The 27,545-nt window shown below is 40.2% G+C and overlaps 1 protein-coding gene and 1 pseudogene across 4 annotated transcripts in view; both read left to right on the forward strand.

Moving 5' to 3' along the window:
• Positions 1–27,545, forward strand: part of REEP3 (receptor accessory protein 3) — a 95,182-nt gene that overhangs the window by 37,844 nt on the left and 29,793 nt on the right. For all 4 annotated transcript variants that reach the window (XR_016221624.1, XR_016221623.1, XR_016221625.1 and 1 more), the window contains exon 2: positions 231–303. Coding sequence is in view for 1 of the 4 variants with exons in the window: in XM_008270080.5 (XP_008268302.2) it covers positions 231–303 (73 nt within the window). In the remaining 3 variants the exon portion in view is untranslated. The remainder of the gene's footprint in view (positions 1–230; positions 304–27,545) is intronic.
• Positions 16,533–27,506, forward strand: LOC127484132 (transcription initiation factor TFIID subunit 9-like; annotated as a pseudogene).

Genomic DNA, 27,545 nt, shown 5'->3' on the forward strand with positions numbered 1-27,545 from the left:
CTCTTCTCTCTTTTTGTCTCTCTCTCTTTACCTCTTTCAAATAACTAAATAGATCTTTTAAAAATAAGTAATATTGAAAACTTTTAAAAATGTATTTTGATGTTGCTTTTCTGAGTAGGTTAGTTTATACACAGATTTGCACTTAGAAATATTCTGTTTCTATTGGGTTAAGTTTTCATGAGCTCTTTTACTGTTGTGTTGATTAGTCTTCTCATACTTTTTACTTTTAGGCTGGTGTTTGGAATGCTTTATCCTGCATATTATTCATACAAAACTGTGAAAACAAAGAACGTGAAGGAATATGTAAGTATAGTTTTTTGAATGATTAATTCTAGTTTAATGTATCAGTGATACATGCTAATAATATTTTAGGTTAAAATGTTACATAAATATGAAGCAATGAAATTTTTCTTTTTTAAAAACCATCTTTAACATCTGAAGAAGTGTGTGGTTCCCAGGATGAATTATTGGATAGTTCTTCATTTAGTCTATAAATTCCAGTAAAATAAGGGGTGGGGAATTTTTTGTTTCTTTGACTTTGAAGGTGGTGAGTAGTTTGTGGGGTTTCTTTAGCCTTATAAATTTACGGATATGTTAAGAATATATCTCTCTGAGCCCAAAGAAGAAAAAGAAAGGCCTTTTTCTTTATTCAATTCTAATTGATTTAAATGTGCTGATACCCTCTCACTACTAACAGTTATAATATTTTTCTTCTTGATTCAGACTATTTGTAATGATCTTGTTTTTAGTCCTCAGTTTCTTCTCTTTAACTTTTCTGTTCCACAATCTCTTTTATGTTGCTTCCACTAGTTGTTTATTTCTGAAAGTGCTCTATATTCCCAGTTTTATCCATAGCTTTTCATAGAAAATGACCTTCCCCTCCTATAAATCCTGACATAATATATTATTTTCGATGGAGCAAATTTTCAGAGCATAACAAAAGCATGTGTTATTGATTGTTAATCAGAAGAAGAAGCATTCGGTACTGAGATAAATGCATGTCAGTAATTACGTCTCTTTAAACATTCAGGTGACATTCACACAATACAAAATTAACCATTCAAACCAACGTTTAGTACCTTCATAATATTATCAAACACTACAGCTTTCTAGTTCCAAAATGTTTCCATCACTCCAAAATAAAACCCTTTGCCATTGATCAGTTACCCCCATCCTCCCCTCCCCCAAGCTATAGACCACTACAAATCTGCTTTCTGTTTGTGTGGACTTCCCTATTCTGGATATTTCATATCACTGGAATCATGTAGTGTGTGACCTTTCTGTGTCTGCCTTTTTTCATTTAATGTGTTTTCAAGGTTCCTCTGTGTTTTAGCAGGTATCAGTGTTGCTTTCCTCTTTATGAATGAGTAATGTTCCATTGTATTGTACAGATGTACCACATTTTGTTTATCTATTTTCCTGTTGGTAGACATTTGAATTGTTGTTACCTCTTGGCTATTGTGAATAGTGCCACGACAAACATTCATGGGCAAGGATTTGAGTACTTATTTTTTAGTCTTCTTAGGTATTTAGCCATGGTTCTTTGTCACAGATCTTGGATGGTAGTCTTGTCATTAAGTGACCAGAGATCAGATCATGATTGTTTATTCTGTGTTTTTAGAGTTTTAGGAGGTGGAGGGAGAGATTGAATTATAACTAATTTTTTGAGCCTTCCAGTCATTTTTTCTTTTATGTAAAGCTAATTTTTGAAGTGAATATTTATACATCAATTAGAATGATGGGATTTATCTACCAGAGATAGAGGTTACTTAGTTGAGCACTGAAATATTTGTTCTTTTATTATATGTATGTCATGAATCTACAGTTGGTGAAATAGTCCTAAGAGATGGAACCACATTAAGTCCTAGTAGCTTAAAGTCATTTCATAAATAGCTTGAAAGGAAATATTTTAATATGTGCTACAATAAATACTTCAAGTATTGGTTATAAAACTGGCATGCTTTCATTTTTAGAAGCCAGTCCTTCAGTCCTTCTCTTCTGTTAACAGTGCTTCTCAAACTGCCTATATGATAAAAGACCAGTTTGGTTGTGTTTTGTATCCCCAGTGTCATAGATCAATATGTTTATAACATAAAAAAATTTTTTTTTAAATTCAGAACCATGAAATACAACCCTAATTTTTGAATCGTAGATTCAGTAGAGATGAAATTACTGTCAATTTTTTAACTTAAAGCAGTAACACAGTAACAATTCATAGCATTATACAATTCCCTAGACAACACTCTGCCCCATAGGGCAATGTTTTAACTTCACTGAAATTCTCTTTTGAAAGATAAAGTAAGAATTGTTTATCATTTCCAAACTGTGAAAATATGACATGAGAAGTATACTACTGCCTAGTGTATAATAAATGTGAAAACACTCTGCTGCTGAATCTAATTAAATTAAATGTGTGGTTGTAGGCAGGGTGATATGTCTCTAACTTTACGTTCATCCCAGAGACCCAGGGTAACTAAATACCATCCCCCAAAATAAAGGATGCTAGTAAGAAATATAAAGATATTAAATAAATTATAATAAAGAGAAATAGACCTCTTATGTAAACAAATGCTAAAATATAAAGCAGGAAAGATGTTATGTAGGTACTGGTGTAATAGCATTTATTAAAATATCAGTCCATTTATTGCTATGCTTCAATTTAATTTTGTTAATTTTTAAAAACTTAAAAATATGAGTTTGTGTGTTGTAGTCCCTAATACAACACTTAGATTTTTATTACTAGATTATTTTATAAAATTTGGGTTAATGTAACTCTGAAACTTTAATTCTGCTTCATAAATTAAAGATAATTTAACCAAGGAGCAGGTGCTGTGGTGCAGAAGGTTAAGCTGCCGTCTGCAGTGCCACCATCCATATGGGTGCCGGCTGCTCCACTTCCAATCCAGCTCCCTGCTAATGCTGCTGGGAAAGCAGCAGAAGATGGCCCAAGTGCTTGGGCCCCTGGACCCATATGGGAGACCCAGAATTGGCTCTTGGCTTCTGGCTTTGGCCTGACCCAACCCTGGTCATTGTGGTCATCTGGGGAGTGAACGAGCACATGAATGATCTCTCTCTCTCTCCCTCTGTCCCTCTGTAACTCTTTCAACTAAATAAATAAATTAAAAAAAAAAAAGATAATTTAACCTATGAGAGAAAAGTAATTAACATTCTTATTTGAACTGATGAGAAAACTAAGTTGATATGTGTTGATATATACATGTACGTGTATATGTGTGTATATTTAGATATGTACTTTTTTTTTTAACAAAGTATGAGTTATCTGTACATAACTCTGCTGTGCTACTCAGAATGAGTAATTGAAGAAAAACTAGGGAAGGAGAAAGGCAGGTGGCTGGTTTGATAATTATATATTAACTCTGCCTCTTAAATAAAATGAGTGCTAAAAGCAAAATGGTTAGGCACTGGAACAGGAAGGGTAAGTGTCTGCCTTAATGCTGTATAACACTGAAGACCTCCCAGGGACCGGCATTGTGGCATAGCGGGATAATCCTCTGCTCACGGCTCCAGCTTCCCCTATGGGCACCGGTTCTAGTCCTGGCTGCTAAACTTCCAGTCCAGCTCCCTTCCAATGTGCCTGTGCAAGCAGTGGAAGACGGCCCAAGTGTTTGGGCCCCTGCACCCATGTGGGAGACCTAGAAGAAGCTTCCGACTCCTGGCTTCGGCCTGGCCCAACCCCAGCTGTTGAGGCCATTTGAGGAGTGAACCGGCAGATGGAAGACCTCTCTCTGTCTCTCCCTCTGTCTCTGCAACTCTGCCTTTCAAATTAAAAAAAAAAAAAAAAAATTGAAGAACTCCCAGTAACCATATTGTCTTCTATTAAGCTGCTGAAGAGACAGGCTTGAGATGTCACCTTAGAATAATACTATCTGACATAATTTCCTTCCAGTTTCAAAATATTTTTGCATACTATTGTTTCCAATTGCTGCTCTAACAAATTACCACATTCTAATTGGCTTAAAGTGACATAAATTTGCTCTGGTACAGTCCTCGATGTCAGCAATCTAAAGTGGACCCACAGGGCAGCGTTTCTTCTGGAGGCTCTCAGGAAAAATCTGTTTCCTTGCCTTTTCCGCTCCTACTGGCTGCCCACTTCGCCTGGCTGACGGTTGTATTCCTTCATCGGCAGAGCAGCAGCATTAGGCTGAGACCTTTCATGCTGCCAGCTCTCTGAGTCTCTCTTTTCTGCCTCCCTCTTCCACTTACAAGGTACCTTGTAATCCCATTGGGTCAACTTCATTAACCTCAGGTAATCTTCTAATTTTTTAAATTAAAGATTGATTGATTGATTTGAAAGACAAAGTTACAGAGAGAGAAGGAGAGAGAGAGAGAGAGAGAGAGAGAGAGAGAGAGAGATCTTTCATCTGCTGGTTCACTCTCCAAATGGCCCAACAGCAGGGGCCCAGTCAAGAGCCTGGAACTCCATCCAGGTTTCTCTTGTGGGTGACAAGCACCCAAACACTTGGGCCATCTTCTGCTGCTTTTCCAGGTGTGTTAACAGAGAGCTGGATCAGGAGTGTAGCAGCCAGGATCTGAACCAACACTCATTGGATGCCAGAGTCTCAGGCAGCAGCTTAACCCACTGTGCCACAATGCCAGCCCCGAATCTCCCAATTTTAAGGTTTGCTGATTTGCACCCTGAATTCCATCTTCAGCCTGATTTCTGCTTTATCTTGTCGATCACACTTATATTTACAGTTTCCAGAGATTAAGGCGAGACATTTGCAGGAAAAGGACACGTTACCCTGCCTAACCCAATAATACTGTACTGATCCTTACTGCACCCTATAAAGTAGACATGGAAAATATTCCAGTGTTACAGGCTCAGAGAAGTGTTTTAATCTTCTCATAGTCACATGAGTCATAAATGCAGGATAGCCACCAGTTCGGAAAATTCTCTAATGCTTTATTCTATTTCACCATGCTACCTTTAGAAATGTAATTGAGGGTCCTAGCTTCCCCAAAATTTGCAGCTGGTTTCACAGCCAACCAGTGAATTTGCTTCTGGTTATATCAAAGATACACCTCTGTGGGCCACACCATATAGGTATTTTTTCTGTTAGGACAGTTGAGGCAGCTTAATCAATACTAAGGCAAGACTGTGAGCCTCTGAACTGTGAACTAAGAGGTTAAAATGCAATTACAGGTTTTCCAAAGTTCTCTAAAGTCTTGACAGTCCTTTAAGTATTTCCAATCTAATTTTACTCTGACAAAAAAATTTTTTTGAATATTATTCTCTTACACCCACCTGTCAAGAGCAATTGAGTCTCACCTAAACTTGTGCATCCTATTTAAACTGATTCTAACAGTTTTATCAGAACTCTGTCCTATTAAATTTTCCTGTATGCTAATCCTATCCAAATTTGCTTTATTTTGTATATGGTGGTTTCTTAATAAGTTTAATCTGCTTAAAATTGCCTTGTTATATCTTCATATCCTCTTATATTATCTGATACTGTGTTCTTTATTCGTACACGCATTTATGTTTGTCTCTCGCACCAGAATAAGCTCCATAGGGAAGACTTTGGTTGTTTTGTTAATTATACTCCCATACCTAGAGTAGCACATATTACATGATAGATACTTAATTTTTTGAATGAATAAAAAATTAAGAAGGGGGAGAGAAGATTGATTTCTAAGTGTATATCAAATATTAAATTGTGCTTACAAGAGCAATGTATTTCTTAAGTGGATTGATCTGATTTCTTCGCTTTGATTCTGCTGGGCTAGGAGATACACAGTCCAGTCTGAATACTTGCCTCCAAGCCCAGTTTCTTAACGGTATTTGGTTATGACCTAAATTCTGATGGTATCTACTTCCAAATCAGTTTCAGAAAGCAAACATTTTCAATTAATTTACTTCTTCCTACCCTAACTACTACCATTCCCCTTAAGCCTGCAAATGGTAGATTGCACCTGATAAAACAGATGCTGTGTTCAAATCAAAACAAATGGAAAGTGCTGTGTATTTTGGCAACCTTCCTTTCTTCCTTTGACTATTTTTAAAATAGAGCTTTCCTAGGATATAATTTCCTGTATAGCGTGCCTGATATGGCCTACTTAAAAGACTTTTCAGTCTTGCAGTAATTGAAATGTAAGCTAACTGATGAATTAGTACAGTTTTGCACATTTTTCCCAGCTCATACCATCTCACGACTGAAGATAGAGTATTTACTTCCAAGTCATGTGTAATTGCTGTAGCTTTTCTAGGAAACCAGCATTCTTATTTTAAGAATGTTGGATAAAACAGCAGTGAAAAGCAGTTAAAAATCGAAATCAAAGATTTGGCCCAGAGATTTACTGTGTGCAAGAACAAAGAACAGGGAAAACGCTGGGAAACTGCTCTGTAAATGGCCTAGACACGGCCCTCTAAAACTCTCTTGACTTGGTTTTTGAAAGTGACCTAACCTTCGACTGTTTAGGTGATATGAAAATGAACAAACATACCACATGCCGGTTTTACAGTTTCTTCTGATTAGTACAATCTGAAGCTGTCTGGTATTTCTTGGGTGATTGTAGAAGGGAAAAAACGCACTGAAGAATTTTTCTTTATTGTCATGGAGTGTTCTCTAGGTCTCTTTGGATATTTTGGGTTACAATATTTATTTGATTTAAGAGATGTAATAATTTGGAAAGTTAAAACGTTAGCCTACTGAGTAAGGTGGGATTCTTAATGAAAATTGTTTTTTTTCAGGCCACATGCCTATGTGTTTATTTTTCATTCCATTGTACTTTTTAGTTTTTATCAAAGGCGCACTTGCTTATGACTTAACAAGATAATTAATTTTCCAAGGTTTACTATGAAGAATAAGAGTGGGGCCAGCACTGTGGCATAACGAGTAAAGCCACGGCCTATAATGCCGGCCCATATGGGTGCCGGTTTGAGTCCTGGTTGCTCCACTTTCGATCCAGCTCCCTACTAATGCACCTGGAAAAGCAGGGAAAGATGGCCCAAGTCCTTGGGTTCCTGAACCCACGTGGGAGACCCAGATGAAGCTACTGCTTCAGTCTGGCCCAGCCCTGGTCATTGCAGCCATTTGAGGAGTAAACCAGTGATTGGAAGATAACTCTCTCCCTCTCCCTCTCCCTCTCCCCTTCCCTGTCCCTTCTTCTCTCTTTCTCCTTCTCTCTCTTACTCTGCCCTAAAATAAATAAAATAAATCTTTTTTTTATTTGACAGATAGATTTAGACAGTGAGAGAGAGAGACAGAGAGAAAGGTCTTCCTTCCGTTGGTTCACCCCCCAAATGGCTGCTACAGCCAAAACTGCGCCGATCCAAAGCCAGGAGCCAGGTGCTTCCTCCTGGTCTCCCATGAGGGTGCAGGGACCCAAGCACCTGGGCCATCCTCCACTGCCCTCCCGGGCCACAGCAGAGAGCTGGACTCAAAGAAGAGCAACCGGGACTAGAACCGGCGTCCATATGGGATGCCGGTGCCGCAGGTGGAGGATTAACCAAGTGACCCCAATAATATAAATCTTGAAAGAAGAAGAAAAAGGAGAGTTTCCTCACCACTTCCTTCCTATTACTAATTCTCTGGAGGCACCTCTCCATCTACTTTTTGTCTGAATCTTTTAGTATTTATTTTCATATTCTTTTTTTTTAAGATGTATTTATTTATTTGACAGTCAGAGTTACAGAGAGAGAGGGAGAGACAGAGAGATCCTCATTGCCTCTTTTTTTAAAAGATTTTTTTTCTTTATTTATTTGAAAGGTAGAGTTACAGAGAGGTAAATACAGAGAGAGAGAGGTCTTCCATCCACTGGTTCACTCTCCACATGGCTGCAATGGCCAGAGCTCTACCATTCCGAAACCAGGAGCCAGGAGCTTCCTCCGGGTCTCCCACACAGGTGCAGGGGCCCAAGGATGTTGACCATCTTCTACTGCTTTCCCAGGCCATAGCAGAGAGCTGGATCGGAAGTGGAGCAGCCAGGACTCGAACCGGCGCCCATGTTGGATGCTGGCACTGCAGGCGGCGGCTTTACTGGCTGTGCTACAGCGCCAGCCCCCCTCAATTTTATTTTCAGTTGACCTTTTTATTTCCTAATTATAGTCTTCTTTCTACATAGTCATTCCTTGTAGTTTTGTTTGTTTGTTTGTTTTGTTTCAGCCTCTATGTTTCATATAAAACTTCCTCAAATGCCAGATGATCCATGGTTCTCTTGTGCTCATATTAGAGTGTTACAATGAAAAGCTGACTGGAGTACTGTGCCCATGAAAGGGCTTCTTGAATGTTATCTTCACTGTAGGGTCATCTGACTAGACCATTGTATTTGCTTCTAGGGCTATGTAAGGATGTACCAAACTGTGTGGTTTTCAACAGCAGAAATTGATCGTCTCACAAGTTCTGAAGGCTAGAAGTCTGTAATCAAGATGCCGATAGGGCTCTGTTGCCTCTGAAACCGGTTAAGGCTCCTCCTTTGCCTATTTCTAGCTTGTGATTGTTGCCAGCACTTCGGTCACATGGTGTTCTCCGCTCCTGTCTCCATGGCTCTATTCTCTTTTCTTCTTATAAGGACACGATTCATTTTGGATTAAGGGTTCACAGTACTCTAGTATGACCTCATCTTAACCAGTTGCATCTTCAATGACCCAATTTCCAAATAAGCTCACGTTCTGAGGTTACCAGGGGTTAGGACTTTGTATTAGTTTGCTCAGGTTGCCATAACAAAATGCCACAGACCCGATGGCTTAAACAATAGGAATTATATTCTCCCAGTCGTGGAGGCTGGAAGAGCAAGATCAAGGTGCTGTCAGCAGTGGTTCCTGGTGAGACCATCCCTTCCTTGCCTGTTGAAGGCCACCTTCTCACATGACCTCTCCTCTGTGCACACATGGAGAGAGAGACAAGGACATCATCCCTGATCAGCTTAGGTCCCCATCCTCATAACCTCATTCAACCCGAATTACCCCTTTAGAGGCTCCTTCTGCAAATACAGTCACAGTGGGAGTCAGGGCTTCAGCCTGTGACTTCTCAGGAGATGTAATTACATAACGGATGTCAGCGTATTTGGGGGGCAGACATACCTTCAATCCATAGCAGTCATCTCCTTGGCAAATTATCAATGTCTTAGATATTTTCTCCTGTGCAGTCAGATTCTTTCAGAGAATTCATCCATTTTGATAGCATTCTATTGAGAGAATAGGCTTCTTAGGGCCATTCAGTTTGTAAACTTTTACCTAATCATTAATAGCCCCACTCAGTGCTGTGGCAGAGATTTGCAAATCTAGACAGCTTCTGATTTACCTTTTGTAGAAAATAAACTGTCTGGTTCCTCTGGGGAAGATAGAGTATTGACAACTGCTAGGGTGGCAAGACCTCTGGGGACTGTCTGTTTCAGGTGCTTAGGCCCCTGCCACCCACGTGGGAGACTCAGGTGGGGTTTCAGACTCCTGGATTCTGCCTGGCACAGCCCTGGCCATTGCAGCCATTTTAGGGAGTGACCCAGCAGATAGAAGATTCTTTCTCCCTCTCTCCCTCTCTCTCTCCCCTTGTCCCTGTCACTCTGCCTTTCAATTACATAAAATAAATATTTTTAAAAAATAAAAACAATTTGTTCATGATCACCTTAGTATCATTATGGTGGATTCCAACTTTAGGAAGCAAGTGCTAAATTTGAATAAGATTATGTAATTGGGAGACTTTTTAAAAATGCCTAACATAGTTAAAATTTAGAATATGAATTAAAATGACCCTTGAACTTTATGAAATAAATTAAAAGGGTTCCCACAATTGTCACACTAAGATATATCCAGCAGCCTTAGTTGCCTGTCCTTTTTCTAGCTTCTAATGAAAATGCTTTAGAAAATAAAATTCTCACAGTAACACTTAAACCTAAGAGGCTAAGCCAGGCTTTTGCTAATATCTAGAAAGAATTCCACGAATTATAGTGCCAATGGAAATGGATTTTTAGAACTGGGACAGATACAGTTGTTTCCATGAAAGGAAATGTTGCTAAGAAGTAAATTGGAAGGAGGCCTAGCCATCTCCACCCGAATCCCTACTGGTAGAATAGCTTAAATTCACAAAAGCTACAATAACCAAAAAACTCAGCTGCCTCCACCCTTATGCCAGGAGAGCTGCATTTAGAGATAGCCAAGGTTCCGCCTTCCCTCTGTCGACTCAGAAACCATCACCTCACTACCTTGAAGAAAACCCACCCTGTTAAGTTCTAAACAGCAGAACTAGTAATTGACTAGAAGAAAAATCAAAAATGCAGAAATGACAATACTGTATATCACAATGTATATTCTTCAGGATAACTGCTTGTAAAGGATCTTTTTTTTTAATATTTATTTTATATATTTGAAAGACAGAGTTACATAGAGGTAGAGACAGAGAGAGAGAGGTCTTCCATCCACTGGTTCACTACCCAAATGGCCACAAAGGCGGGAGCTGAGACTATCCAGAGCCAGGAGCCAGGAGCTTCTTCTGGGTCACCTACATGGGCGCAGGGGCCCAAGGACTTGGACCACCCTCTGCTGCTTTCCTAGGCACATTAGTAGCGAGCTGGATCAGAAGTGGGGCAGCCCTATGGGATGCCAGCACTGCAAGTGGGGCTTTAACCCACTGTGCCACAGCGCTAGTCCTAAGAACCTTTTTTTGAAAGAGAAATTAAAAAAATGAAAAAATGAACAAGAAACATTCAACTCAATAAAGCAAGCAAACTATCAAAATTGAACGAATCTGTGAAGAAAGGATGATGAATAGAGCAATATAAAACCAAAAAAATAAAAAAAAGAATCAGAGGAATTGATATATCTAAGAGTTGTTGTCTTGAATAAGCTTAATAAGCACTTGAAATAGCTAAGGTAGGGGCAGGCATGATGGCACAGGTGTTAAGCTGCTGCTTAGGATGTCCACATCCAGTGTCGGAGTCCCTGTTTGAGTCCTGGCTACTGCAGGCATCTGATCCAGCTCCCTGCTAATGTGCCTGGGAGGCAGTGGACAATGACCCAAGTACTTGGGACTTTGCCACCCACAAGGGAGACCTGGATGCAGTTCCTAGCTCCTGGTTTCAACCTGGCTTGTCTTCAGATGTTACCAACAGATGGAAAATCTCACTGTGTATGTCTGTATCTCTCTCTCAGTTCCAAAGAAATAAATCTTTAAAAAAGAAGCGGCTAAAGTAGAAGTAGTCCAAAAAATATTGACACTTAGAAATAAGAAAGGATTTAAGCAAACAGTGCTAAATTTAAGTGACAAAATAATCAAACTATTATCTTTGTCATTAAAAAATAGGATATCATATATCATAGCATATCAGGTGCCTGACATTTTTTTTCCAAGCAAAGGTTAGATTATGTATGCAGGGATATTTCTGCTTTCACACAATAGCAGGATCTGCCTTTGGAATGCCCAGACATGTACATCATCTTGCCATTATGTAATTTTAGAAATACAGTACATTACCAGCTACAGCTGTAATAATCAGACTGTCAACCAGATTGCCATCACACTGTGAAAGGTCCCCCCTAAAAATATAAAAGCTAGAACTGTGCCTTGAGATTTTAGCTTAGTAAATGAATTAAAATCTTTCTTCAAAACTTCATGGAACTTTAAAAGCTCATTACAAAGATGTTGCTTCAGAATTATAATACAAATGTAAAATGATGAAGTTCTTTTGAAAACATAAAAATTTTGAAATATTTTGTACATATTTATCTTAAATTTTGACCATCTCTTGGCTATCAGGTTTTTTTGTTCTGATTTGTTTTGTTTAGCCAGAGATCCAAATTCTTCAGGTAAAATAGAAAACAGTCTTAAGGCTGGCACTGCGGCTCACTAGGCTAATCCTCCACCTGCGGCGCCAGCACACCGGGATCTAGTCCTGGTCAGGATGCTGGATTCTGTCCCGGTTGCCCCTCTTCCAGGCCAGCTCTCTGCTGTGGCCTGGGAGTGCAGTGGAGGATGGCCCAGGTTCTTGGGCCCTGCACCCCATGGGAGACCAGGAGAAGCATCTGGCTCCTGGCTTCGGATCAGCGCGGTGCGCCGGCCATGGTACGCCGGCCACAGCGGCCATTGGAGGGTGAACCAATGGTAAAAGGAAGACCTTTCTCTCTCTCTGTCTCTCACTGTCCACTCTGCCTGTCAAAAAAAAAAAAAGTCTTCAAAAGATTTTGAAAGGGCACAGAAATAATAGAATGAGCTGAGTAATTTATATATATATATATATTTTTTTTAAAGATGTATGTATTTATTTGAAAGGCAAAATTACCGAGAGAAAAAGGAAGGGAGAGATCTTCTAGTAGGTTTATTCCCCAGTGGCTGGACCGTGCAGGCCAAGTGCAGGGCTGGGCCAGGCCAAAGCCAGGAACTCCATCTGGGCCTCCCACATGGGTGGCAGGGCCCCAAATACTTGGGCCTTCTGCAGCTGCTTTCTCAGGCACATTAGCAGGGAGCTGGATTAGAAATGAAGCAGCTAGGACTTGAACTGGCACCTATATGGAATGCTTAACCCCTGCACCACTGCGCTGACATCTATTTTACACGTTCACAATAACATCTAAAGATTTCCAACAAGTCACTTTTAAATGAATGTCTAACACTGCAGTTATCTTTTTCAACAAGATGTCAAAATAAATTATTGGCACCAACTGGGGAAGTGTTCGCCATTGACATTATGTTTGAACGTAATTTTGGCTTACTAATCAAAGTTGTTATCTTCTTCCTGTAGGAGATTGCTTTGTTCTTAGGGAGCAGAATCTAAGGGCTCCTTGGCACCAGGGGAGGAGGGGGAATCTTCATGAGCTGTCTACTCAGGCTCTGATCTCTTGGAATGAACAGACAACAGGGCATCTCTGTGAAACTTTCGGGCAGAGGAGACTGTTGGACCACCCTTCCCGGAATTGTTAGGTCAGAGTTTCATCTGCTCAGTTGATAGCCATGAGCAGTACACCTGAGAGATTGACTGTCTGAAGGTCCAACCATTTTTATTTTAGCTCTTTGATGTTTCAAAAATGATAATGTACACAATGTTATGATAATCCGGGTACATTTTAGATGTTCACATTGAACAAATTATCTCACAAAATTTACTTCATCTTTTCTCCAAACCTAAGGCTCTTTGTACATTCTCTTTGTAAATGGTCTCACCTTCCTGTGGTTGATTTTTGAGAACATACACAAAGCAGCCTTCCACTTTAGTGCTTCTCAAACCAGAATAAGCTTATGAATACAGCTCCCTGCCCCCAGCCCTGTTAAATGCAGATTTTGCTTTAGTAGGTCTGGCCTGGCCTTGAAAGCCCACATTTCCAGCAGTTCTATAGTACTACTGCACTGTATGCCACAGTTAATAGCAAGGATTCTGTGCATATTCTAACACAGAAACACTCATAGAGCTCTCTGTATGTTGTGATGCAGGGGCCTAGGAATCTAGATAATTCTTTGCAATCCTCTAGTGGTTCTTATCGAAAGCCTAGCTAAACCATTGATTAAAATCCATCTGATTTTATTGTGGCAGCCCCTTTCCCCATAGCTCTTTCCCACACTGTGCTGTTTTTAAAAGTAAATAAATAAATTTGTGTATGCAGATGGACACTAAAACACAAAGTTTCTTTTAGAAATAGTCCTACATAAATTGATTAACAAGCTGAAATGTATTTTTAAAAAATAATGATTAAACAAAATTAACCATTTAGTACAATTGGAGGAATAGGATATTGAGTTGGACTTCCTCTTTGTGTTCATGTTTTAGGGCTGGCCCTAGATAAAATGTGTACATCAGTGAAGTTTCCCTGAGCAGTAACCACCTTCTTGCTGCCCTGTGGCCCCTTAGTGCTTCCCCCTGTCTACCCAGGCCTTACCCAGTGACACTCAGGCAGCCCTTCTCTACCCTGTGTGCCCTATCCTTGGTTACTGAGCTGTCACTGTGCCCCATCTCTCTGCTCACCCAAATGTGAACCTGAGTTCTCCCTGTGAGATTGATTGCACATGCTTTTGAAGAGAAGTAACTTGATAACATAGGTGCGTTATCAGTCATGATGTGGTATGTAGTCTTCCTGGAGGTTTTTCCCTATCTATCTTTGCTTTCTCAGGAAGACCATGTGGTCCTAGTTTTATAAGGGCCAGTTCTCATTGTTTGAATACAACAAACCATATGTTTAAAGTATGCTGTGGAGCCTGTAGTATAAAGCTACAGCTCGTATATGGGGATGCCATCTTACCCAACAAGTGAATTTTTCCAGTTACTCTGTAAGTCATAGCGTTACCAGTCACCTGGAGAAAGAAGCGTGTCTTTCAGTGGCCACTTCAGTTCACTTGTGGAAGTAGCAAGATGAAATCAACTATGTGAAGTTAGATGAGGAACTGGGGCACATGGAAACATGTAGGGAAAGTACAAAGTAGGATGACAATTTAGGATAGACAGAAGGATAATTAACAGGATGGCCATTTAGCCCAGTTTACACTTCCATATCTGGTTAGGCTCTTTCTCATGCTGAATTCCCGAGAAATGCCCATGTGGTGCTGTTAAAAGAAACCTGTCTCTCTTAAAAATGCTTATCATCCTAAATATGTCAGCTGGACCTTTTTTTTTTTTATGTTTTTATTTTTTGAAAGACCTACAGAGAAAAAAGGGAGACAAAGAGAGAGAAAGAGAGAGAGAGAGATCTTCCAAGCACTGGTTCACACCCCAGATTGCCACAACATCCAGGGCTGGGCCAGGCAGGAGCCAGGAGCTTCATCCAGGTCTCCCAGGTGGGTGGCAGGGACCTACGCACTTGGGCCATCTTCCACTGTTTCCCCAGGCCATTAGCAGGGAACCGGATAGGAAGTGGAGCGGCCAGGACTCAAAACTGGCACTCTGTGAAATGCTAGCATCGCAGGCAGCGGCTTTGCCTGCTATGCCAAGCTATCACGCCAGCCCCCATCTCTATTTTGATGCACTTTAACACCAAATACTATCTGTTATGTGAGGCTTTCTCCCTCCTCCTTCAAAGCAACAGGATATTCAGTGATGTCTTTGTTCAGTGTCTGAAACTCCCAATGATCTAAGCTGTGGAAAGTTAAGACCATACTCAACTGGGGCAGTGCAGGAAGAGGTACCTCAAAGTTGAGGAAGCCAAAATAAATCCTAACCTAACACATCCACCCCTGACACATGCCCTATCTTTTCAGACTATTTTCAGCCATCGTCTCTATTCATTTTGGATTTAACTTCAACTAGCTTATTTTCAGCCATGCTCTAACTTGGCACAGCACTGAGAAAAATCCCATAACTGAGCCATCTGTGTTGGATAAAAGAGGGAGTTTTTCTATTTGATTTCTCACATTTTGTTCCTCTTTGTTTTTAAGGGGGGAAAAAATCATTATGAAGTAACCAAGTTATTGCATAATGTTAATGCAACAGAAGGAATATTTTCAACTCTATACTATTTCCAAATAATTTGATGTCAGAGTCTCTGAAGTGTAGAATAGAATGGAAGTTTGGGGTGAATTGACTTGAGTGAATAACTAATAATGCTCAGAAAATAATATTCTCTTTGGGTGATCTGAAAGTCAGCAGTGTTTATTTCTTTTAGACTCAGCAAAGATTTTGTTTTTCCAAGTGAAGCACGTTGTAGCATTTTATGCTCTGGATTTACTTAGTGTGGTGATTGAAATCATTAACCATATGTATTTTTCAATTTTTTTCTGAAGACCAGCATTAATAGCTTTATGATTTAAAAAATCTGTAATTAGGAGAAGTTGGAAAGTTGTTTAATCACCCATAACTTTAAAAGCAACTTTGACAAAATGGGCTATTTTGTGTTATAAATTGCTGCTGCTTGCAGTTCAGTTACTTATGTAAATCTTGTATAAATTCAGATCTTAATATTTAAGAAATAGTTCATTAGAAGCCTCTGTGTTTGCTTTACCAAGCACAAGGTACATAGTACTGGAATACAATAATGAGCAAGATAGTTTGGGCTCCTATTGGTTGTTGTAGTCAAAAGCAAGGGTTATGTAAACTAACCACACAGATACACCACAAAGGAAAAGTATGGGGAACCAAGGTTACATACAAAGGTATTTGCAGAAGTTCATGGGAACAGGGATTTAAGTATTAAGTTTAGAAGCAGATGTTGTGGTACAGTGGATTAAGCTGCCACTGGGATGCCCACATTTCATATTGGAGTGCTGCTTCAAGTCGTGGCTACTTCGCTTCCAATCCATTTTCCTGCTAAGCACCCAGGAGTCAGAAGATGATGCCTCAAGTACCTAGGCCCCTGCCACCCACATGAGAGACCCAGATGGAGTTCCAGGCTCCTGGCTTTGGCCCAGCTCATCTCTGGCTGTTGCAGTTATTTGGGGAATGAGCCAACAGATGGAAGATCTGTCTTTCTTTCTCTCTGTTGCTCTTCTTTTCAAGAAGATGAAAATAAATAAACTTTCTTTTAAAGGAAGGTTGCTTTTGGTGCAAGCAGTTTAGAAATCCATGCATAGTTTTTCCATCATTTATATTTTCCACGAACCTTTTGAGGACTCCCACATTAAGCCCTCTGGTAAGGAGGGACATCTTTTCTCTGTAAGGCCATGAATAATCCAAGAGTACCTCGTCAGAAAGTCTGGAAGGGGTAGGCATTTGACCCTCACATCCCACGTCAGAGTGCCTAGGTTTAGTACTTGCTCCAGTTCCGGATTCCAGCCTTCTGCTAACGCAGACCCTACGAGACACTGGTGATGACTCAACTAAGTGGATCCCTGCCACCCACATGCACTCTTTGTCTCTGTGACCTTCAAATAAGTGTTAAAACATTTTTAATTCATAGAAAATGGAATTAAAAAATGTTTATTTTGGTGCAAAAAAAATTGAAATTGTTACATATGAGGGATCTTTTAAAAAATCATGGAAAATGCATATGTCATGAAAAAGTATACATGGATTTAAAAATTCTAAGTTCAAAGTTTTAAAATATCCTCATTTGTAACGTGATATATAATAAAGTATCAGTAGTTATATGTTGGGTCAAATATTGTTATGATAATCACCTGTTTTTCTATGTGTTACATTAATATTGGGGGTAGAAACACCTTGACATCAGGGTTCATGACTTTTTTGTGTCAAAGTGTTGTTTTTTAGGCTATAAGTAATACTTATCAAATTAGTATATCAATTTTTTATTATGAAAAATAGACAGTATAGGTTGAGCATCTTATCTAAAAATTCAAAATTCCAAAATGCTCCAAAATCCAACTTTTTGAGTGCCAACAGACACCACAAGGGAGGCATTCCACACCTGACCTCATGGGTCTGGCCGCAGTTAAATCATGATTTAGTGTATACAAACCAAAAATTATTTAAATATTGTATAAAGTTACACACAGCCTGTGTATGAAAGGTATATATGACACATAAATGAATTTTGTGTTTGGACTAGGACCCACCCACAAGATATCTTATTATAGATATACAGATTGTCCAAAAAATTTTTTAAAATCCAAAACACGGTCTCAAGCACTTCAGATAAGAGATACTCAACCTATACAGTTATGTCATATTTATCAGCATTGAATCTTTAACATATTATTAGTATTACAATATCACATTGATCATAGTCTAACAAGAATAAGTTATATTAGGTACAATTTAAGAAAAAAACTTTGATGGCTGGTGCCTCGGCTCAATAGGCTAATCCTCCACCTAGCGGCGCCAGCACACCGGGTTCTAGTCCCGGTCGGGGCACCAGATTCTGTCCCGCTTGCCCCTCTTCCAGTCCAGCTCTCTGCTGTGGCCAGGGAGTGCAGTGGAGGATGGCCCAAGTGCTTGGGCCCTGCACCCTATGGGAGACCAGGAGAAGCACCTGGCTCCTGGCTCCTGGCTCCTGGCTCCTGGCTCCTGCCTTCGGATAGGCGCTGTGTGCCAGTCGCAGCGCGCCAGCTGCGGCGGCCATTGGAGGGTGAACCAACAGCAAAAGGAAGACCTTTCTCTCTGTCTCTCTCTCTCTCACTGTCCACTCTGCCTGTAAAAAAAAAAAAAAAAAAAAAAAACACTTTGTAATTAATGTGTCATTACAAATTATTTAGGACTCATAAGTCTACAGCAACTTGCCTCGCACCAGAACATGACACTTCCCTGTTTACTTGGGGACTATTTATTACTCTTAATTTCTTTTCTTTTCCTTTTTCCCTTAATTTTAACTAATTTTTCTCTTAATTTTCCTTCCCTTTATTTATTTATTTGAGAGACAAAATGGCAGAGAGTTCCCATGCACTGGTCCACTTGCCAAAGTGCCTGCATTAGCCAGGGCTGAGCCGAGCTCAGTTTCTGTGATAGAAAATCATGAAGATCGTTTGGGAATTGCAGCTCACTTTTTGTTTGCCTCATTTGTTTTTCCTGGGATCTAAATCAATGTCATAAAAATTTCGCCTAAGAATGTAAATCATAAAAACTTGTTTTGTTGTAAAATGTTAGAAGATCATGAAATGAAGCCAGTTTTTCTTTTGGCATCGGAATGGGCAAATGCATACCAATTAAATGGAGCATGGTCTTCGGATAGTAAATTTAGCCTATGGGTATGTTCGTTTCCAGTACTCACTCAGGCTTTAAATATCCTGTAATTCCTTTAAGAGGGTGAAGCTAAGAACCCCGTCAGATGACTGTCTGGATTTCTGAAATGCTAAGGCTTTATAGAGGTCTTATGGAATTTTGGGTAATAATAAAGCTAGTGCTGGCTTGCTAAGTAGGACAACCTGATCCGTGCACTTTACACACCAGCATGTAATTTTAGGTGCTATGGTTTTATATCACAGATGACTCTGTTCTTCAAAAGAGCCTGCCTAATTATAAGAGTATATTTCCCTGGAAAATAGATTCCTTTTGATAGTTAAATGATCTTAAGATTTCATTTGAGTGCTTTTATTTATAAACATTTTAGATTAAAATATTCATCACATTTCTCTAGTCACAAAAAAGAAATGGATGAAGTGTTCCAAAATTGAATATCATTTCATTGTGACCACTTTCAAGATACATTTATTACTGAATAATTAGGAAAAACAGAAATTACAGTCTTGCTTATTACATTGACCCAGTTCACTTAATCATTGTAATAAATATTTCTGAGCATCTGTTCTGTGCCAGGTACTGTACTAGGCATTATATATCTTCTGGGGTGGATTTGTTCCTATAATCTTCCCACTGATTTTATGAACTTCATTCTTTAGCTATCTCATTGACCCCCCCCCCCCTTCCAAACGTGTTTACTTCAAACTTTGTCTTTATTTCTAACAAGCGTGTTTGTCTTGACTTTGTGACCTGTTCAAAGAGAGGAGGGTTACTGCTGAAATCACATTTGCTAACAGATTCCACAGCTGGAAGCCACATTCACCAAGGGAATCACAATAATATTTTAAAATAGAATGCCTCTGGCCCTGTGCCAGTCTGCTGTGTGAGATTGTCAGCCTTGCCTGCCCTCCAAGTTCTTCCCAAATACTTTTGACAGTCCCTTGAGGGTCTCTCCACAGCCTCTCTTTTTCTTTTTTTTTTTTTTTTTTTCCACAGCCTTTCTTAAAATGGTACTCCTCTTCTCCACTCTGGTCTTTGTGGTAGTGCCCCTGTGCACTGCTCATAGCACTATGAGCGACAAGAGCCTAAATCTGCAGCCACTGCTGCATACAGGTTAGTTTGTATTTACTGATGATGTCCTTACCTCCCATCTATTTCCCAGCCTTTCGCAATCCTTGCACAAAGAGGCACATAGGACTGGGCAGCCCCACATGCATTCACCAAGTTCCTGATGTACAGCTATTGAGCACTTTCCGTGCCTGACACAGGGCATTCAGCAGTGAGCAAAAGAAGTCTTTGTCTTCTTGGAGTTTACATTCTAGTAGGGAAAGACATGGGGGAAACAATAAATATTTGTCAGATGTTACTAGGATATGTGGAATATGCTAAAGATGAAAAATAAAACAGGATGAGGGAGTTTGGAGGATACTGATATTTTAAACAGACAGTCAGAAAAGACTTCTTAGATGGCACGTTTGTGAACAGAGAGACCTGAAGCAAGTGAGAAAGCTATCCACATGGGTAACTGAGGGAAGAATATTTCACGCAATGAAATAACAGCATGAACAAAGGCCCTGAGATAGGATCATATCAACACATTCAAAAGACAGTAAAATCGCAAGTGTGTCTAGAGCAGAACCAGGAAAGGAAATATGAAAGTCAGAGAGGTAGCTGGGGTCAGATACATAGGACCTTCAAGGCCATGGTCAGAATTTTGATGGGGAGGGGCTAGCATTTTGGCAAAGCTATCACAATGCTGGCATCCCATGTCAACGCTGATTCAAGTCCCAGCTGCTCCACTTCCGGTGCAGCTATCTGCTACACTCGTGGGAGACCTGGAAGAAGCTCATGGCTTCAGCCTAGCCCAGCCCTTGTTCAAGTCCCCAGCTTATCTTCCAGTTCCAACTCCCTGCTAAAGAGCATCCTGGAGGGCAGCAGGCAATAGCTGTAGTAACTGGGTCCCTGCCACCCACGTGGAAGACCCAGGTTGAGTTCTCAGCTCCTAGCTTCAGCCCGGCGCAGCCCTGGCTGTTGTGGGCATTTGGAAAGTGAATGGATATGACAGTAGCTATATGGATATGACTGTCTCTGGGTTTTTTAAAATTAATTAAATAAACATTTTTAAAAACAGGAGTGGGAAATCTGAATGTTGTCTGGACTCACTGTCTGCCACCATAGGTGGCTGTGACCATGTGCTGGAAGCTTTTGCTCTCACTATTCCCTCCATTGCCTCCTTCCCACCCAGGAATACCACCAGTTCCTACTGTTGGGAGCTCAGAATGTGCCACCATCTTTCACTGATTTTCCTGAACCTTGCCCACAACTTCATAAATAATTCCTTTAGTTAGCTTTCCTCAAAACATTGGAATCTTGATCCATACTGGGAGCCACGGCATGTAATGTAGTAAAAATAGTAGGACATTTTTTTTAAAAATCCATTCTTTACCTTTTTTCCCTCCCTGGTATAATATTAAATTCTGTTTCTGTTCCTGTGACATAAAATAGGTGAGGTTTGCTGCAGTTGTATCAACATGAGTGTGGTGTTTAATGATGCCATCTGAGCCTGAAGAATGTGCTAAATTACGTTTAGTGTGAAAGAGCAATCAAAAGGAGGGGCTGTGTGTACACATGGATGTGTATCCGCATCTTAGAGCTTATAGGTATAAGTGTCACATTCTTGGAGAACTGAGTTCTATGGGAGCAAAGACTTTTTTTCTTTCACAGCTTTTTATGGTCATTGACTAGGCTACATAGAAGTAGCACAGGCAATTCCTGTGTGCTATGTGAGCCACCTTCTATAACGTAAACATCCTTCTGAAAGTGAGTTGTCATCTGTGTTAAAAATGTTTACTAATGGGGTGCACATTTGTCCTGATACCCATGTCCCACATCAGAGTGCACTAGGATTGACACCCAGCTCTGGCTCCTTATCCAGTTTCCTGCTAATGCAGACCATGGTGGGCAGTGTTGATGGCTCAAGTAATTGGGCTCCTGCCACCCACGTGGGACAACTTGATTTAGTTCCTGCCTTCAGCTCCACCCCATGCCCATTGTGGGCATTTGTAGAGTGAACCAGCAGATGGGGAGCTTTCTGTCTTCTGTCTCTGTCCCTCCCTTCTCAAATAAACAAATCCAGTTTTTTAATGTTTACCACTGAGATTAGGATAAAGGTCAAAGACTTTTAAGAAACAATTGAGCACAAATTTCATATTTTTCATTGTTCTCATGACAATGTCTAAACAATAGCTATTGATTTTTACCAATTGCTTCTGAAGTGGAAAGAAATATTTGTTGTCACTTTCCCAAAACAAATTTGTGCTGATACAGATGATGCTAGCAGACCTTTCCCAGTACCTTGAAAGGTAGATTGTGATTTGTTAGTCTTGACTTATTTGCATCTTATATATATTCTATATTTCCATAAGATTATCAATATGATTGTTTTTATCAATTTTTTCTATTAATATTGCATTTTATTTTTTCATCTCCACAAATAGCTAATAACACTTAAACTTTTGTGACTTCCTTTTTTTTTTTTTCATTGACCTTGATTTCCTTCTGTTATTTCCTTTGGACAAAACCTTAAACATTGGGCTGAGTGGCCTTGAAATGTAGTTTAATAAAAGCTTTGCTGAGTAATCATTTGGTATAAAATCCCAACCAAATCTATTAATGGAAAAAAGAAGGCAATATATTTTCAAGGTTAACTTCCTCTGGGGTTGCTCCCATGAATAACACATGCTCACTGAATTCATTTAATTATTGAGTGGGTTCAACTGTATTTCATGTCTATGTTTCTGATAAGGAGAATGAAAAATTTTTAAGTTTAAGAGCAGATTGTTGCAGAATGTTTTCACTAAAGGTAGAAAATTAAAAACCATGGATTTTGCTATTAGAAATTGTGTTCATTGCCCCAGGAATGTATATAGAGATACCTTCCCTATTGTTTGGATAGTTTATTGGTTCCTAGTTTTTGTTTCGTTTTTATTTACTTATTTATTTTCCTTTTATTTGAAAGAGAGAGAGAGAGATTTTCTTTCCACTGGTTCACTCTCCAAATGCCTGCAATGGCCAGGGCAGGGTCAGTTCAAAGCCAAGAACTGGGATCTCAAGCTGAGTCTCCCAAGAGGGTGGCAGGAACCTATTTATTTGAGCCATCATCTGCTGCCTCCCAGGGTGTGCACTAGCAGGAAGCTGAATCAGAAGTAGAGCAGGGACTCTGATATGGAATAAAGGCATTCCAAGCAACATCATACCCACCATTTTTTTAAACTTAAAAGCCAAAGCCTTCTTCTTTTTCTCCTTTTTAAATATTTTGACATTATTAAATATTCTCACAACCTAAATATATATATAGTTATTTTTTAGAGAAAGCTTATATAAAGCACTTACTTATTTTGTAAATTTTAAAATTATTTTGATGGCTTTGTTTGGAAACTGAATAAACATTTAACTGAGGCACAGGTACTTTTTTTTAATATTTATTTATTTGAAAGAGTTACAAGAGAAGCAAGAGAAGCAGGGGCAGAGAGAGAGAGATGTTTTCCATCTGCTGGTTCACACCCTAGATGGCTGCAAGAGCTGGAGCTTCTTCCAGGTCTCCCACCTGGGTGCAGGGGCCCAATGACTTGGGCCATCTACTGCTGCTTTCCCAGGCCATAACAAAGAGCTGGATCAGAAGTGAAGCAGCCAGGACTCAAACCAGCACCCACATGGGATGCCGGCACTGCAGGTGGCGGCTTTACCTGCTTTGCCACAGCGGCAGCCCCTGCACAAGTACTTTTAAAACCTTTGGGACATGCATCAGCTCTCATCCATTCTACAACCAGTCATTCATGGAATATCTGCAAACAGCCCTTTTCTGCAGTCCCTCCATACAACCCTATTAACCAGTGAAGTAGAAGTACTTGTGGAGTGTTACTTAGAGTTGTTATCCTCTGGAAAATCACAACCAGAATGATGATTGTAAAATAAGGAAAAACAGCAAGCCTTGATACTTTTCTTTTTCTGAGAGTTTTCCCAAGCTTTCTTTAAGGGGAGCCAAATGTAATTTAAACCTTCTTTCCCAGGAAGGAGATGGTTATGTTTACACTGAAATTCCTGAGTTGAATAATGGAGAGGTAGACAACTACCCCCAGAGAACTGGAAAGGTTGGTCTAGTAGCAGCCACTTATTTGAAAAGCCACATCGTTGAGGCCTTCCAGGTATACTGTTGCCTCTGTCACCCATTTCCTAGCTTGATGACCTTCAGCAACTGTTTGTTTTGGCTGTTAGTAAAGTGGGGAGAGTTTGCCACATTATTTGTTTTCAAACTCTATCCCATGAAGCACTGGGGCTTCTTGGAGGCTTCTCAAGAGTCCCAGGGTAGGGTGAACAGGAGACCCAGCCAGAAGAGTTTTGTTTCTGATGTTTTTTCAGGGTTTAGAGTTTTGTTTTGTTTTGTTTTTCAGTAAAGATATTATTTAGTTTTTAAAAATTTGATCACCTCCAAGGTCCCCAGTAACTCTGTAAAAGGCCCCTGTGCTGGTGGCAGTCATTTTTTCTTCGTTTCTTTGATGGGAGGGAGGCCTGTGGTCAACCATGGTAAAATGACTTGGTGAATATACCTGAGAGACAGAAGTACTAATGTAGTGCTTGGATTTAGAAAGGGAAGATGGATAAACTCAAATAAGAGCATCACTTCCTTATTTCTAAAGGGTGAGGGCAGGATGGGAAGGAAGAAAAGTCAACACTAGACACACACAGAGTATTAGCCCTGGAGAAACATCTGCATACTCAGCCAAAACCTGGAACTGGTTGTGTGAAAGACTTAAAAGACTCACAAAGAGTAAGAAATTAAAGATGGCCCAGTGCTGTACTGTACTAGGTTAAACCGCCACCTGCAGGACCAGCATCCCATACAGGCACTAGTTCGAATCCTGGCTGCCCCACTTCTTATCCCACTCCCTGCTGATGTACCTGGGAAAGCAGCAGAAGATGGCCCAAGTCCTTGAGTCCCTGTACCCATGTGGGGGACTCAGAAGAAGCTCCTGGCTCCTGGCTCCTGGCTTCATATCAGCCCAGCTCTGGTTGTTGTGGCCGTTTAGGGAGTGAACCAGAGGATGGAAGACCTCTCTCTGTGTCTCTGTAGCTCTGCCTTTCAAATAAATAAAATAAAACTTAAAAAAAAATTAAAAAGAATATCTAGGGGCCAGCTCTGTGGTGCAGTAAGTTAATCCTCCGCCTGCAGTGTCGGCATCCCATATGGGCTCTGGTTCTTGTCCCAGCAGCTCCTCTTCTGATCCAACTCTCTGCTATGGCCTGGGAAAGCAGTAAAAGATGGCCCAAGTGCTTGGGCCCCTGCACCCACATGGAAGACCCAGAAGAAGCTCCTTGCCCCTGGCTCATGGCTTCAGATCAGTACAGCTCTGGCCATTGCAGCCATTTGGGGAGTGAACCAGCAGATGGAAGACCTTTCTCTCTGTCTCTCCCTCTCACTGTCTGTAATTCTACCTCTCAAAATAAATAAATAAATAAATAAAATCTTTTTTAAAAAGGATATTTGGTCTTTTTTTTTTTTAATTTGAGATATTGACCTTAAAATTCAGTTATCTCATAGGAGGGATACTTAAAAAAGTTTTTAGAAAACGGAATCAAAAAGGGCCGACGCTATGGCACAGCAGGTTAACACCCTGGCCTAAAGCGCCGGCATCCCATATGGGTGCTGGTTCGAGACCCGGCTGTTCCACTTCCATTCCAGCTCTCTGCTATGGCCTGGGAAAGCAGAAGATGGCACATGTGCTTGCACCCCGCACCCACGTGGGAGACCCGGAAGAAGTGCCTGGCTCCTGGCTTTGGATCAGCACAGCTCCGGCCGTTGCAGCCATCTAGGGAGTGAACCAACTAATGGAAGACCTCTCTCTCTGTCTCTACTTCTCTCTGTAACTTTGTCTTCCAAATAAATAAAATAAATCTTTAAAAGAAAAAAAAGAAAGTGGAATCAAAAGCTAAGTTTATTTGGGAACAAAATAATATTGAAATCCATGAACTGAATGTTTGAGGAGTCTTCAAAAATTCATCAAAAATATGTGTGATGAAAATTCTATGCATGGATTTCTAAATTTTTTTAAAGATTTATTTATTTGAAAGGCAGAATTACAGAGAGAGGGGGAGACAGAGAGAGACATCTTCTATCTGCTGGTTCACTCCCCAAATGGCCACAATGACCAGGACTGAGCCAGGCTGAAGCCAGAACCTTCATCTATATCTCCTATGTGTGTCCAGGGGCCCAAGTAGTTGGGCCATCTTCTGCTGCTTTCTCAGGCACATTAGCAAGGAGCTGGATCGGAAGTGGAGCAGCTGGAACTTGAACTGGCACCCATATGGCATCCCGGCATTGCAGGTAGCAGCTTAACCCACTACGCCACAATGCTGGTCTCAGTGTTTCTAAATTTTTTGCACAAAAATAAACTCATCTTTTAGTTTCATCTTTCCACAGTTTTTTTTTTTTTTTGTATTAGTATTATTTTGTATTATTTGTATTATTTTGTTCTTTTGAGGGAGACTGGGACAAAGAAAGAGTTCCCATCTGCTGATTCACTCCCCAAAAGCCCACAACAATTGAGCTGAAGCCAGGAACTCAATTCAGATCTCCAGTGTGTGTGGCAGGAACCCAATTGCTTTAGCCATCACTGCTGCATCCCAGTGTCTGCGTTGGAGCCAGAGATAGGGATTGAATAGATATTCCAACATGGGACATAGACATTCTAATGGAGGTGTTAACCATTAGGCTAAATGCCCACTGATTTGGACAGTATTTTTTTAAGCCTTGAGGGTTTTCTATAAATGATAGCAAATTGGTATTACTCATATTTCACACTACTATTGCTTCAAAAGTTGATTTGTGGTTGTTTTTAACTGATCAGTTTTCTATTTATAAACTGCAGAAAGCACTTGAATTTTATATTGTCTATGCAAATAGACAATAACCAAAAAAGCATCAGTATTAAAACTAATTAATTGCCCCCCATGATCTCTAAGTGCAAGCAAGTAGAGGTGCTCAGAGTCTCCACCGAAAGAGCCGTGTTGCTGCGGAACATCCTACTCAGTGGTACACCTGGGGTTGGGAAAACCATATTAGGCAAAGAACTCACATCAAAATCAGGAGTGCAATACATTAATGTGGGTGATTTAGCTCAAGAATTCTGATTACTAGATACCATGGAGTCTGCAAAATAGCTTCCACCACGGGCATTCCAAAAGATGCCCAGATGATGGCACAAATCCTGAAGGATATGGGATTACAGACTATGAGCCAAGAGCTCCAAATTAAATGTTGGAGTTTGTCTTCCAATATGTGACCACAATTTTAGATGATGCAAAAACTTATTCAAGTCATGGTAAGAAAGCTGTTGATGCAGATATTGTACAATTGGCAATCCAGCATCATGTGAACCAGTATTTTACCTCTCCTTCCCTGACAGATTTTTTATTAGATATTGCAAGGCAAAGAGATCAAACCCCTTTGTCATTGATCAAGCCATATTCAGATTCTAGATTGCCACATGATAGAAAGAGCTCCAAACTTTAGGCTTAAGTCTTTATTAAAATAGAAGGAGAAGGAAGTAAGAAAAAGGCATCTTTGTGCAGGAGGAATAACATTCCGCAGTTAAGTGTCTGGTCAGTTACCAGCAGTCCCAGTACTCCCACACCAGGCACACTAGCTCCACAAACCAGGTCTGTTTTAACTAAAGTAGCTACTAGATCAATGTCCCTCACAGGACAAAGTTTCACAGTACAGATGCCTGCTTCACAGTCACCTGCTGGGAGAGCATCAATTCCTGCAACATCAGCATTTCTCAGTGTTCTGATTAATCCATCACCAATTGGGCCCGAAAACATTCTTATTACCACTAATGTGGTGTCATCACAAAATACTGCTAATGCATCAAATGCATTGAAAAGAAAATGTGGAGGTGATGATAATGACAGTGATTGATAACAGTGATTATGATAATTTTTAATCTACTCTTGAATGCAACATTTGTACTTGTTCTTGAATC

This window comes from Oryctolagus cuniculus, chromosome 15 (genome assembly GCF_051225735.1).
Source record: "Oryctolagus cuniculus isolate XC-2025 breed Fujian yellow rabbit chromosome 15, ASM5122573v1, whole genome shotgun sequence".
Lineage (NCBI taxonomy): Eukaryota > Metazoa > Chordata > Mammalia > Lagomorpha > Leporidae > Oryctolagus > Oryctolagus cuniculus.